Source organism: Glandiceps talaboti, chromosome 8 (assembly GCF_964340395.1).
Source record: "Glandiceps talaboti chromosome 8, keGlaTala1.1, whole genome shotgun sequence".
NCBI lineage: Eukaryota > Metazoa > Hemichordata > Enteropneusta > Spengelidae > Glandiceps > Glandiceps talaboti.
In genome coordinates, this window is record NC_135556.1 from 11,641,858 (window position 1) to 11,653,458 (window position 11,601).

The 11,601-nt window shown below is 34.8% G+C and overlaps 2 protein-coding genes across 2 annotated transcripts; both read left to right on the top strand.

The window, feature by feature from the left end:
* The first annotated feature begins 5,489 nt into the window (after positions 1-5,489).
* Positions 5,490-6,083, top strand: LOC144439195 (uncharacterized). The gene has a single exon (XM_078128466.1). The coding sequence runs from the start codon at positions 5,490-5,492 to the stop codon at positions 6,081-6,083; it is 594 nt and encodes a 197-aa protein (XP_077984592.1).
* Positions 6,084-10,525: 4,442 nt separating this feature from the next.
* Positions 10,526-11,155, top strand: LOC144439196 (ras-related protein Rap-1-like). Its single transcript, XM_078128467.1, has one exon. The coding sequence runs from the start codon at positions 10,526-10,528 to the stop codon at positions 11,153-11,155; it is 630 nt and encodes a 209-aa protein (XP_077984593.1).
* Positions 11,156-11,601: the final 446 nt, after the last annotated feature.

Sequence of the window (11,601 nt, forward strand, 5' to 3'; positions counted from 1 at the left end):
TAGTATATCACTATATAGCCTGAGATGTATAGTATTCTTGTCACAGGTGATTGTATATATCAGAGGCTAGATGTCAAAATTCTGTCTGTCTACATCAGTATAACAAGACACTTGAATACATGTCGCACTTTGAAGGAAAAAGGAAAGCAAGTACGATTCATCGTTGCATGAACTCAAGGTATTGTCACGTACCGTGTCAGAGTGTAGAATTACGTAAAACTGTTTTGTGCCACTTATGAAGCAGTCAAGTGATGGTGTTACCATGGTTACCATTTATTGTATAAACTGTATGAAATGTATGCTATTTTAGTTGTGAAGCGCTTACACTTTTAAGCAATTTGTATAGTACGACTGTTTACTTTACAATGAATCTACTGCCCTAGACGTCTTGCCACCCAAATTCTTTCGTTTTCACCACGGGGGGGGGGGGGGGGGGCACAGTATGGGGTTAATAGTGAGCTCGATGCAGATATACGTTTCAGTATGAAGACACAACATTTTACCAACGTATGACCCACATTAAATTGTTTTTACAAATACCACAACAGCAGGCAGATTTTATATATAACAGTGTATATCATCTATTCAGTAATCGCCGTAAAAATATTTTATATGGTCGCAGTTTTTGTAAAATGTTGTTTCCTTCAGACAAGAAGTCTATGTCGAACCTCATATTTATATCCAATCCACAGAATTGGGAATTGTTTATGATATGCATAATCTAAACACTGCAGAGTAAAATTCCCGAGCACAGGTATTTCGAAATATCCCTTTCGCCCCTTCCAGTCGAACAGTAAGTACACGTTACAAAGAGAATTCGTCTATAGGTTTCAAAGTTTGGAAATCATTGTACCGTGGCCATTTATCATGATAGCTTGTGTTATATTTATATTTCGAAATGGAATTTCGGAACCCCTGTTGACGTTAGCAGTAACAATGCTCACAACCCGTCAAATTGAAGAATTTTCCTTTTGAAAAAAAAGGAGATTCTAGAGATTCTGTAATTATGGGTCGTACAGATCAGTGATATGATATATTTGGTTTATGACCTTTAGAAAGAAGAATAAGGTTTATAACTTGGAAGACTCGGGAAGTGAACGTATAACAACAATAGCATAGATATCGACACCTTACCTTACCAAACGGCGTTGAATAGCCTAGACTTTTAGAACCACTGCAGCGATTTCCTTGGCAGAAATACTTGCCGTCAGTTGTAGGAAGTAAATTTGAATCAGTCTCGTGAATTCGTTCCTCAAAAGCATCCAATTTTTGGATGAGTTTTAACACTTTTTAAAGCAAAATGGTATATAATAATTATATATATACTTACCATGGGACCTCGTTGTACATTTTGCTCTAGGTGCAAATATAAAAAATTTTAGTATGTAAATTTGGTGTCACGTGATTGTCACGTGCTGTCTTGTGAGAATTAATTTCCAGTGTAACTGGGTAATGCATCAAATTTTAAATTCAATAAAGTATTTGAGTCAAAGTGAAGGTTTGTGTGTGTGTGTCAATGTTTTGTATTCCCAATTCAAAGTATTCCGCTTTTTTGTCGTTGAGGGCGTTACCTAAAAAGTAGTCGCATTCAGACACCTGCACTAGTAACACCAGCCAAGTGACAATAATGATCATAACATGAACGCATTTGAGAAGAGGATGATGGCACAACAGTTGATAAATAATAACACATGCCAACAAGGGCAATATCACAATTTAGAGCCTGCATAAGGGTTGGCACTCCACCAAAATTTTGATGATGCCTAAGCCGTAGCTATAGGCGAGATCATCAAAATATTGGTAATTGGTTAAAGAGTGCCAGCCCGAGGCCTAGGCGGGCATTATATTGCCCAAGTGTATATGTGTTATTGATTATATTACACTGTCCAATCATTTGTTCAATCATTCACATATCCACTCGTCGTTCGTCATAGATAGAAAAGTATCCCTTTCATGGTGCATGTATGTACTATATACAAATGATACCAGTAACGCTCGACTACATACAACGTCGACTCGTGCGACGAAAATCTAATTAAATTTAATTACTATATTTCATCATCATGCGAGACAATATTAGTATTTCTACATCTTCCATGCGTGATCTACAACTTTTTCAGCAGATCATTGCCAAATACAATAGAAGCCTAAAAAAGGTATATGCGTTGTTACAATGTAGCATTATTTTGAGATGATATACGTCAAATAGTGGTAGCTCACGAAAAGACAGAGTTACTGCTATCTATCTTGGGAGGATCTTTGTCTGGTCAGCAGACGATAAAATGTAGCAATGTTAGCTATCATTATGGCCGGTTTTGCATGTTTTATTCTACCCATTCAACATTGCCGAAGAGGTATTTAAAAAAATAGCCCGTGCATATACACGTGCCCTCCACAAAGTTTCTAATTATAACAGTCAATTTAATTGACAGTAAAGTATATAGTATGTTTTCACATACCTCCCCAGGAGCGTAAGCTTTTCCCGTCTGTTCACATGTCAGGTTTCTTTGTAATTCTCAATATCACTGCTTACGTACTTTTGTGCGGAGCGTCGCAAAACGTGATGCTTTGCTTGGTTGTAATACGGAAATTTATCGAATCTGACATGTCTCGAGTATATTGCTGGTCTAAAATAAATGTGTTCAAATTTCCTTTTTTGTTTTGTTTGTATTTGTTTCGTTCTCTGATTAATTGGTTGAATGAGTGGATATATGGATGCGTAGATCCAACTATATGTATGTATGTATGTATGTACGTATGTATGTAATGTATGTAATGTATGTATGTATTGTATGTATGTATGTATGTATGTATGTATGTATGTATGTATGTATGTATGTATGTATGTACATGTATGTATGTAAAACAAATGGTCATCATGTTATACTAAATGACAAGAAACGAAAATATAACGTAAGCGTAAGAGATCATACTTACGTACAGAGGGTAACATGTTAGACAAGTTGAAAATGAATAATCCTAAAGAGTTTTTTTAAAAGTTTTCACGTCGGAAATGGGTGAAAACTGAGGTAAATTTATGTAATTTTTTTGAGTTTTTCAAAACTTTATCTTCAACCGATGTTGATGCGGAGCCAGTTGCTGAAAACCTGGTAGACTCACAAAATATTCTTTTTGATGAACTTGAGAATGATATTTCAGAGGATGAGATTCGTAAGGCTATTTGTAAGTTGAAAAGGGGTAAGAGTCATGGACCAGACGGTATCCTAAATGAGCTTTTCATTGAGTGTAAAGATTTTCTTCTACCAATTTTGCAGAGAATATTTAACAGTGTACTGATAACAGGGTACTTTCCTGAAAGTTGGTCGTCTTCAGTAATTATACCTATCTTTAAAAAAGGAGACTGTAAAATTGCCAATAACTATCGTGGAATTAGTCTGGTTAGTCATTTAGGGAAACTTTTTACATCAATTATAAATCACCGACTTTTCACATGGTCTTCATCTCAAAATATAATTACTGATGCACAGTTTGGGTTTATGCCTGGTTTTGGCACAGTAGATGCTATTTTTGTCTTAAATACCATTGTCTCTAAATCGCTGTCATCTAAGAAGCGCCTATATTGTGCTTTCATTGATTTCAAAAAGGCATTCGACTCTGTAAATCGATGTAAACTGTTGCATAAACTTTCAAAAATTGGAATTAGAGGGAAGATTTTATCTATCATTCGTTCTATGTATGCCAACGTCAGATCTTGTGTTGCAGTAGATGGTTTTATATCAGATCATTTTATAAGTAAAGTAGGTTTAATGCAAGGGGAAGTTTTATCTCCTATATTATTTTCTATGTATATTAACGACTTAGAAATGGGTTTTCTAAACAATGATTGTATACCTCTAGAGTGTAAATCTCTAAGTTTATTCTTGTTGATGTATGCTGACGATTTAGCTTTATTTTCGGAAAGTGTACAAGGATTGCAGCAACAGTTAAATTACCTTTTGGACTACTCGAGAAACTGGAATTTAGAAGTCAATATTGAAAAGACAAAGATTATGGTTTTCAGGAATGGTGGTAAACTGAGAATTAATGAGCAATGGGTTTACGATGGACAATTTGTCGAAGTTGTTGATAAGTTTACTTATTTAGGAATGTTGCTGAGTTATAATAACAAGTTTTCTTGCACGGAAAAACAATTTGCGGACCAGGGTAGGAAGGCACTTTTTGCATTACATCGTAAAACCTCTTCACTATCCCTGAACCATGAAACTTTGTTATTTTTGTTTGACTGTTACGTTGGTAGTATTCTCTCATATGCGTCAGAAGTTTGGGGATTACACAAGGGTCAAAATATTGAAAGAGTTCACCTTGATTTCTGTAAACGCATTCTTGGAGTAAAAAAGTCGACATGTAATGTTATGGTGAGCTTGGTAGATACCCTCTTAAATATACCAGAACTTACAATATGATAAAATATTGGAGTAAATTGTTAGTTTCCAGTAACTGTATTTTGAAATCTTGTTATGAATACATGTACGACAGAGTTGAAAACTACAGAGAAGTTAACTGGGTTTCGTTCATAAAGCAGGAACTGCTATCTCTAGGTTTTGGTGAAGTTTGGATAAATCAGTGTACTAATAAAAGTCATCTTGAAATTATAAAGCAACGCATTTTTGACAGGCACAACAAACTATCAGAGCTCAAATTGAAGCTTCACCAAAGTGTATATTATATAAGCATTTAAATGATTTGTTTTGTATTCAATATTAATTATGCAAATCCCTACCACTGCATTTAAAGAAGTTAATCGCTAAATATAGATTGTCGTCACATAGTTTAGCCATAGAAACCGGACGCTATCAAGCTACTGCCAGGAATTTGAGAAATTGCCCAAAGCGTAACAATGACATTGAGGATGAGTACCATTTTGTTCTTAAATGTCCTTTCTACACCGACCTTCGCTCCAAATACATTAAACCATATTATTGGAAGAAACCATCTGTGTTCAAACTTGTACAGTTATTCTCTGTCCGTAATGTAAAGCAAACGTATAACTTAGGACAATTCTTGAGACATGCAGGAAATTTAAGAATACTGTAAGGTGTTATTTGCAATATATATACTATTTGGGTTTTTTTTGTTTTTTTTGTTTTTTGTTTTTCATTCTCCACGATATGTTTTCCTGTGTACAGTCATGTATATTTTCTTGTTTTTTGTACGTTACTGATGAGCAGTAATGCTCAAGGTGAATAAATAATAATAATAGTATGTATGTATGTATGTATGTATGTATGTATGTATGTATGTATATGTATGTGGGATGGGAGTGGGTGGATGGGTGGGGAGGCTGGTGGGGGAGTGCTTACGTGCATGTTTGTGACACTGGAAACAAGAATCCAACAAAGTGATGCCTATATACTTGTGTGGTCTTATTTTTTTTTAAAAAGCGACACATACGTATTTAGTACTGATGGCTTTATGCAGTTTATTCTTACATTCGATATTTCATTGACAACTCGACACCTCTTGCTGGAATGGCGATGTTCTGTCGAACAAAACAATTTCAAAGTCGACTCATAGTCAAGGGGCCGTCTGCTGTCGGTAAGACTTGCTTGGTACTACGACTGTTGTTTGGTTTGTACGATAAAGTACACAAACCAACAACGAAGGAAGAAAATTATGTACGCAGATTTCATCCCTCCGCTGGTGTTGTAAACCTCCTAGTTAACGACACACTTGGTACTGATTCTTCACGATGGTTTACACCGATGGAAGATGGAGACGTTGTAATGTTTGTGTACGCTATAGATGACAGACAGTCGTTCATGTCTGTTGTAAGAATGGCCCAAGATATGAAAGAATCGATCAACATTGGCGATGATCTACCAATTCTTATTGTCGGGGCCAAGTCCGACCTTGCTGAAGAGAGACAAGTATTCGGAGAGGATGTAACTGAAAAAATGAAAGATCTCAAGGTTTGGCATATGGAGGTCTCGACTAAAGCAAATCAAAACATGTCCGAGTTGCTGAGTCTAGTCCTTCGAGCTGCTACGAAACAGAAGAAGTTTTCTAAGGTGGTGAAAACCAAAGCCAAACGAATGGTTCGATACGATAAGGAACGTGAGTGAAACGTCTAGTAGCCCGTGCCACGATATTGTATAACATTGGTCTCGAATACGACTACATTTTGTCTGATGATTTCCGATACCCTGTATCCCACAACTCCAGAAACACTACCCTCTGAGAACACTCTGTATCCCACCACAGGGACGCGTATTATTGCATAGGTTGTTGTTTTCCTGAGTTAAAGGAAACAACTGTTCATAGAAGACACTTCTCCCTCAAATACAGTTCACTTCTAAGTGACTGAATGGTGAGCCATAAATTAGCGGCAACAGATACTTAAAACTGTCTGTGATATGCAAGAAATGTCTGGATTATTATAACTGACCTAAAAGTCAAAGTCAAGGTCAATGGTCGAGGGCTCAACAGAAAGTTCACACATAATAATATAGAGATAGACACTTGAACGAAGTCTCCATGTTTAATGTTTTTGCGTTACGCTGTAAATCATGATAGCTCACAACAAATATGGCCACTATTCAGTTAAAAGTCATACTAGTATATTATGTTTATATCTGATTAGTTTTGAATTAACCGCTTACTAATTACCATTTGAGCCAACACTTGTTTTTAGTAATTAGGACTTACATCTTTAAAAAAAAATATGCCTTCGTGTTGAAACAACTGTTAACAGTATCAAGTAAACAACACTATATCTAAATAAAATAGATGAGTTCCATTAAACTTCAGCCATTTTACCTTACGTCAGGGAAGATTATGTTAGGTTTTATTTGTATGTCTGCTTGTCTGCTTGTCTGTCTGTCTGTCTGTCTGTCTGTCTGTCTGTCTGTGGACATGGAATCTAAGAAATTCACCCATAAATTCCAATGAAATTTACTACCCACCTTTTCTATTGTAGTATCATGAACTGGAAAGAGTTTGGTAATCACCCTGAATATTAGTGAGGAATTTGCATAATTAAAGATTTTCAGTAATTAGACTATGTAATTAAATTATGAAGAATACAATCTATAGTCCATATAATTTGATAATGCACTGATAGCAAAAAGGCAGTGTATCTTTTGATTTATATTAGTCAAACATGACTATTTGTAACTGGGCAATACCTTACCAAGTGTATAATTTTATTTGCCAGAAGTCGAAAAGAATACAAAATTTACATATCAAGAGAGAAAAAACGAATTAGTTATGTAAATACATCGGCAATGAAAAGTAAATAATAAATAATTTTAGACTCATGGTTGGCCCATAAAAAATAGTTTGTTCAAATTAGTAGGGTTTGTGGCGCAAGGAAAAGGATGCAATCTTCAAACTTCACACAATTAGGCAATCAAGTGTACGTACATTTTACAGATTACAGATTTAGCTTTTGATATTATTTTGACTCATACATTGATTATGACATATGTACTATAAAACTTGTTGATTTAGCGTTTAATGTTGATGAGAAATTTGCATAATTAATCATTTTTGGCAAGTAGACTATCTTAAGAATGCAAGCTTCAAATTACTTATAACTTGCACATGCACTGAAGACAAGAGGGCGCACGTGGTCGATTTAGCATGATTATGTCACCTTTCTTGTAATGAGTCACATGTATAATTAATAAGTTTTTGTAATTAGGCAATATCTTAAGAATGCATTTTTCAAATTTTGTATAATTTCATACATACATTCATGATGGCAAAAGGCACTTTTCCCGTAAAAAATGTTGATGTAGGTTTTAATCGTAATGAATCATTTGCATAATCAAAAAAATCATTTTCAGTGAATATTCAGTTTCTTTGGATTGGAAGCTTCATATTTCATATGATTGGTATATTTATTGGTGGTAAAAAACCATATGTCTGCTATAGCTAAGTGATGTATTTCTTTGAAAAGTAAAGAGCCGTTTGCTTAAGCAAAAATCTTTTGTGATTAAGCAATATCTTATGAATGCAAGCTTCAAATTTCATATAGTTTGCCACAAGCATCGATGATATAAAGCAAGATTGCTTGATGGTGTAGTTTTTAATTTTATAGAGCGGTTTAAATGATTTTCAATATTTTTTGAAATGATATAATATCTTAATGTGGTGAATATGTTGATTGCAACAAAGGATATAGGAAAAAAAGTCGTCAACATTCAGTTTATATCTTGTAGTGGAAAATCAGTTAAATAGAAACAAAATGTCATCTCGCACGACAACATCTTTCAAACATTGCCACATTTTGCTCTCTGTACCCACAATTGTCTTACTTATACATATTACTACATCTTATTACGGTGGCCCGCAGGTGACACAGGGACACTACATTTGTGGAATAATAATTGATTTTTGAGAGCAAAATATTTACTACAAGGATGAAACTTTTCTTTCATATGACAAGTTATCATTTTTTTTGATATTTTTATTTTGACCCAAAAAATTAGTAACTTGTCATATGAAAGAAAAGTTTTATCCTTGTATTAAATATTTTGCTCTCAAAAATCAATTATTTATTCCACAAATTTATTGTTCCTGTGTCGCCTGTGGGTCACCGTACCCTTATCGTCTGACTGGCAATAATCTAATTAATATTGCTGTATTGCATTGTTTGGCGGGACACAACGTCACCAAAATTGCTACATATATTTGCATATTGTCGCCAATTCATATACATTGTAACAATTCATACTATTTGCAGGCATGTCATTGATTAAAATGTAACAAAAGAACTTCAATTTGTTGTTGTGCGAGACATGCACAGTTAGTAAATTAATATTTAGTCAAGCCAGACGTCAACAACATTTTCTTTCTATATTAACTACTAGTTACCATTGTGTATTATTGTATATCTTGTTGTATAATTAGAGTTTCAATGCCGGAATACCAGTATTATACCGTTATTTTTTCACATACCATTGTACCTTTCAAGCGGAGTAAATTATATTAATTGCGCATGTCTAAAATATGCGTCTATTCTGTAAGCGAGGTAATATGTCTCTGTGTTATATGTTCATTGTACGTGTTGGCAGCAATAAATGTAAAATCTTTATCTTATATGTTACTACTGGAGTTATTTTTTTCAAAAAGCTGATGCATACATACATACATACATACATACATACATACATACATACATACATACATACACATATGTTACGATCCAGAAATGTCATATTTGGAGTGTTTGGCATATTTTACCAAAATTAACGTACAATTTACCTTTGTACTTACTTTCAAAAATGAGCTAACAACAACGTTATCTACTAATATATTGATTTATCTACTAATCCTGTATTAATTATACTTATCTCTTGTAGCTAACAATTGTCAAGTGTTTTGATTAAACAACATAGATAAGTACTTGTAAATAAGATAACTTGTTGATGATCGAATTCAGATTACACTTGTCTTACAGGTGGACAATTTACATATGACATGATCTTAAATCTCAATCTTAAATATTCTGGTGGAAAGTTCACCACGTCTTCTAGAACTATGAATCCAGTTGAGAGAATAATCCAGTATATATTCTTTTGTTCTATCTTGTTTGTTTTGAATTGTAGGTTTGTAATACTTGGGTTTATATTCAATTTTGTTCTATTTATATCTGGTTGAATGAAGATTCACAATATCTAGGTTAGAGATCATCTATTCACAACATAATATCTCTAGATTAATGACACCATTCAGATTATATATGAGAATGTAACCGTGAATAAAATTATTTCCGGATTTCTATTCCCGACTTTAGATTTTGAATTGCAATGTAATTGTTGGTGTGTAGTGTCTCTGCTTGAGTGTAAGAGTGTACTTGTGTGAGTGACGACGATACTGGTGTGGCTAATTCCTAATTTAGACAAGCTCCTTAGATCCTGGTACCTTAGAAAAGATAGTTAGAGTGGAGAATCGTTTACGTTCAGCCAATCTATCAATTAAGCACCGAAACGATTGACAAGGCAACTTCAGAACGTGACATATAAATATAGTAGTGGAGTATTTATTTCGTCATCAGAATAAAAAATGAATAAATTAAAATAAATTCCAGTTATATTTTTTTTCAAATATACAGGCAAGAGTACGCCGCCTAGGCTCCAAGTGGAGTACGGGCACTTTAATGTTCTGTCTTCAGGGGAAAAACACAATTTGAAATAAAATAAAATTTGCCACGTTCTTTGACAAATATCCCTAGGAAAATAGTTGGCCATCCTTGTTTAAAATGTCCTACTCATAGCTTATTATAAAGGTTGCTGTGAGGTTTTAATTCATTATTCATCTGTATATGTTACACGGGCTACCTACAGCGAAGATTTGGATGGTTAACGTTGGCGTCCAGAAACTTTGGAGATTCACAGTAATGTCAACGTGTGTATACGATAAAGATAACTTTTTGAGGCTTCCTTCGTTGTAGTCCAGTTGGTTATAAATAAAGTATTTGCCAATCAGTCGGCGAAAGCAGAGACCGTTCAGTTGTGGAAACTCGATCATACAATTACGATCAACGGAACTTTGAATCACCATGTTTTCACTGCATCGACACTTTAAGTGCCGAGTAATAGTTAAAGGGCCCACCGCCTGTGGTAAGACGAGTGTGGTTCAACGTATGCTATATGGTCTGTACAGCAACAAATATATACCAACAGTTGAAGATCATTATTACGTTCGTACTTTTCATCCTTCTTGTGGCAAACTGACATTGGATGTCGTCGACACGTCCGAGACCTGTGGCCGAAACATTGAACGGCAACCAACTTCAATGGCTGATGGTGATATATTTATGTTCGTTTATTCTGTCGATGACTCCAGTTCTTTCGTGGCGATCATGCAGATGATGACAGAGATGATTGACAGACTCGGTGAGAACTTAGCACCAATGCTTGTCATTGGCAACAAGTCGGATTTGTCTGAAAAGAGATCAGTAGATGACGATGTAGTGCAGCAACTGCAATCATTTGGGGTACAACATTTGTATGTGTCTTCCAAACTCGGACATCACATGAATGATCTAGTCAGTCTTGTAGTGAAAATGGCGACAAAGAGGGGGAAGTTTATAAGGAGGATCAAAACATCTATCAAGAAGAAGAAGAAGGACACTGTGAAGAACATGGAAATCGGACAGACTGTAATAGTCAATACACTCAAGCGATGAGTATTTTTCCTTGGCTGAACTATTACATTATCGAATTGTCAAATAATATTTTGCACGCGAACATTGGAAAGACTTAAATGTTGAACTATATTATATTCTTGATCTCTGACGTGTATAAGTTTGTGAACACAGCTATACGTTTCTATTGTAACGATTACATATCACACAGTTAATCTCTTTGTCTCTCTCTTTGTCTCTATGTATGTATGTATGTATGTATGTATGTATGTATGTATGTATGTATGTATGTATGTATGTATGTATGTATGTATGTGCATGCGTGTGTGTGTGTATGCATGTATGTATGTATGTATGTATGTATGTATTTGTATGTATGTATGTATGTATGTATGTATGTATGTATGTACGTACGTACGTATGTCTGTGTGTGCATGCTTGCGCGCGTGCGTGCGTGTGTGTGTGTGTGTGTGTGCGTGCGTGCGTGT

What these genes read in the sequence shown, in the direction of transcription:
- LOC144439195 (XM_078128466.1), top strand. Translation starts at nt 5,490, where the DNA reads ATGGCGATGTTCTGTCGAACAAAACAATTTCAAAGTCGACTCATAGTC.
- LOC144439196 (XM_078128467.1), top strand. Translation starts at nt 10,526, where the DNA reads ATGTTTTCACTGCATCGACACTTTAAGTGCCGAGTAATAGTTAAAGGG.